At 52.3% G+C, this 1,183-nt stretch overlaps 1 protein-coding gene across 6 annotated transcripts in view; it reads right to left on the reverse strand.

The window, feature by feature from the left end:
- The window catches only part of Gpr161 (G protein-coupled receptor 161), a 43,977-nt gene that overhangs the window by 4,647 nt on the left and 38,147 nt on the right, over positions 1–1,183 (reverse strand). For all 6 annotated transcript variants that reach the window (XM_026777531.1, XM_026777529.1, XM_005370105.3 and 3 more), the window contains one exon: positions 794–913. In XM_026777531.1, coding sequence (XP_026633332.1) covers positions 794–913 — 120 coding nt within the window. The remainder of the gene's footprint in view (positions 1–793; positions 914–1,183) is intronic.

A 1,183-nucleotide genomic window follows, 5' to 3' on the forward strand; every position in this document is an offset into this window, starting at 1 on the left:
CATGCTGGGTGTTAGTGCAGGAAAGCCCATGCTGGGTGTTAGTTCAGGAATGCCCATGCTGGGTGCTAGTGCAGGAAAGCCCATGCTGGGTGTTACCGCAGGAAAGCCCAGTGAGCAGACTTGTGTCCTCGCAGGCTTCAGGTCTGCTCATCAGGATGGCAGCTTGGCCTCCACTCCCTGATCATATTTCCACAGTCTCCGGAGCTCTCTTGCTCTCCTCATATCTCCGTGTGTGTGTGTGTGTGTGTGTGTGTGTGTGTGTGTGTGTGTAAGAGAAAGAGAGCATGTGTGTATGTATATGTGAGTGTGTGAGTGTATGTGCATGTGTGTGCGCATGTATGTGTGTTGCGTGCATGTGTGTATGTGTGTGCACATGTGTGTATGTGTGTATGTTCATGCACGTCCACGTGTGTATGTATATGTGAGTGTGTGAGTGTATGTGCATGCGCATGTATGTGTGTTGCGTGCATGTGTAGTGTGTGCACGTGTGTGTGTGTGCATGTGTGTGTGCATGTGTGTTGAGTGCATGTGTCTATGTGTGCACATGTGTGTATGTATGTATGTGCATGTATGTGCATGCATGTCCATGTGTCTACTGCTGCATTTGTCCCACCTTAGATGCTGCTCGCTCTGAGTCAGATGCCTCAGAATTCAAGATTCAGTGGCAACAGTAGAGCTGTCATCATCAGTAAGGAGGCAGAGGTGACAAAACCTTGGCACATTCGGTGGGAAGGGTGTGGCTAAAATCCCCTCCTCGCCCACGTGTTTTACTGAAGCAGCCCCACAAACCAACCTTTGATCTGTTCTACTTCGTCCTCAAATGTCACGGAGCTCCTTCTCTTGGGTGGGCAGGTGCAGTGGGGGGCAGGGTTGTCGTCAGACGCATGGTCTTCCAGCAACATCACATCCGTCCCTACAGCGAAGGGCAGATCATACACAGGTAGTTCCAGACACCAAGGCCTCGTCCTCCCACAGCCCAGTGCCTCGTGACCCTGACTGCCAGCCTTCAGTCCCACAGGCAGGTTCAGATGACTGTCCCGAAGCAGATGTCATCCATCCCAGGAGTTTACAGTGACGGGGCTGCCACACCACCAGCTGACCAGGTAAATCTAACCTACTGTCAAGGAAGGAAGGCAGGAAGGAAAGAGGAAGGGAGGGAGGGAGGAAGGGAGGGAGGGAGGGA

This window comes from Microtus ochrogaster, unplaced genomic scaffold, assembly GCF_000317375.1.
Source record: "Microtus ochrogaster isolate Prairie Vole_2 unplaced genomic scaffold, MicOch1.0 UNK70, whole genome shotgun sequence".
Taxonomy (NCBI): Eukaryota; Metazoa; Chordata; class Mammalia; order Rodentia; family Cricetidae; genus Microtus; species Microtus ochrogaster.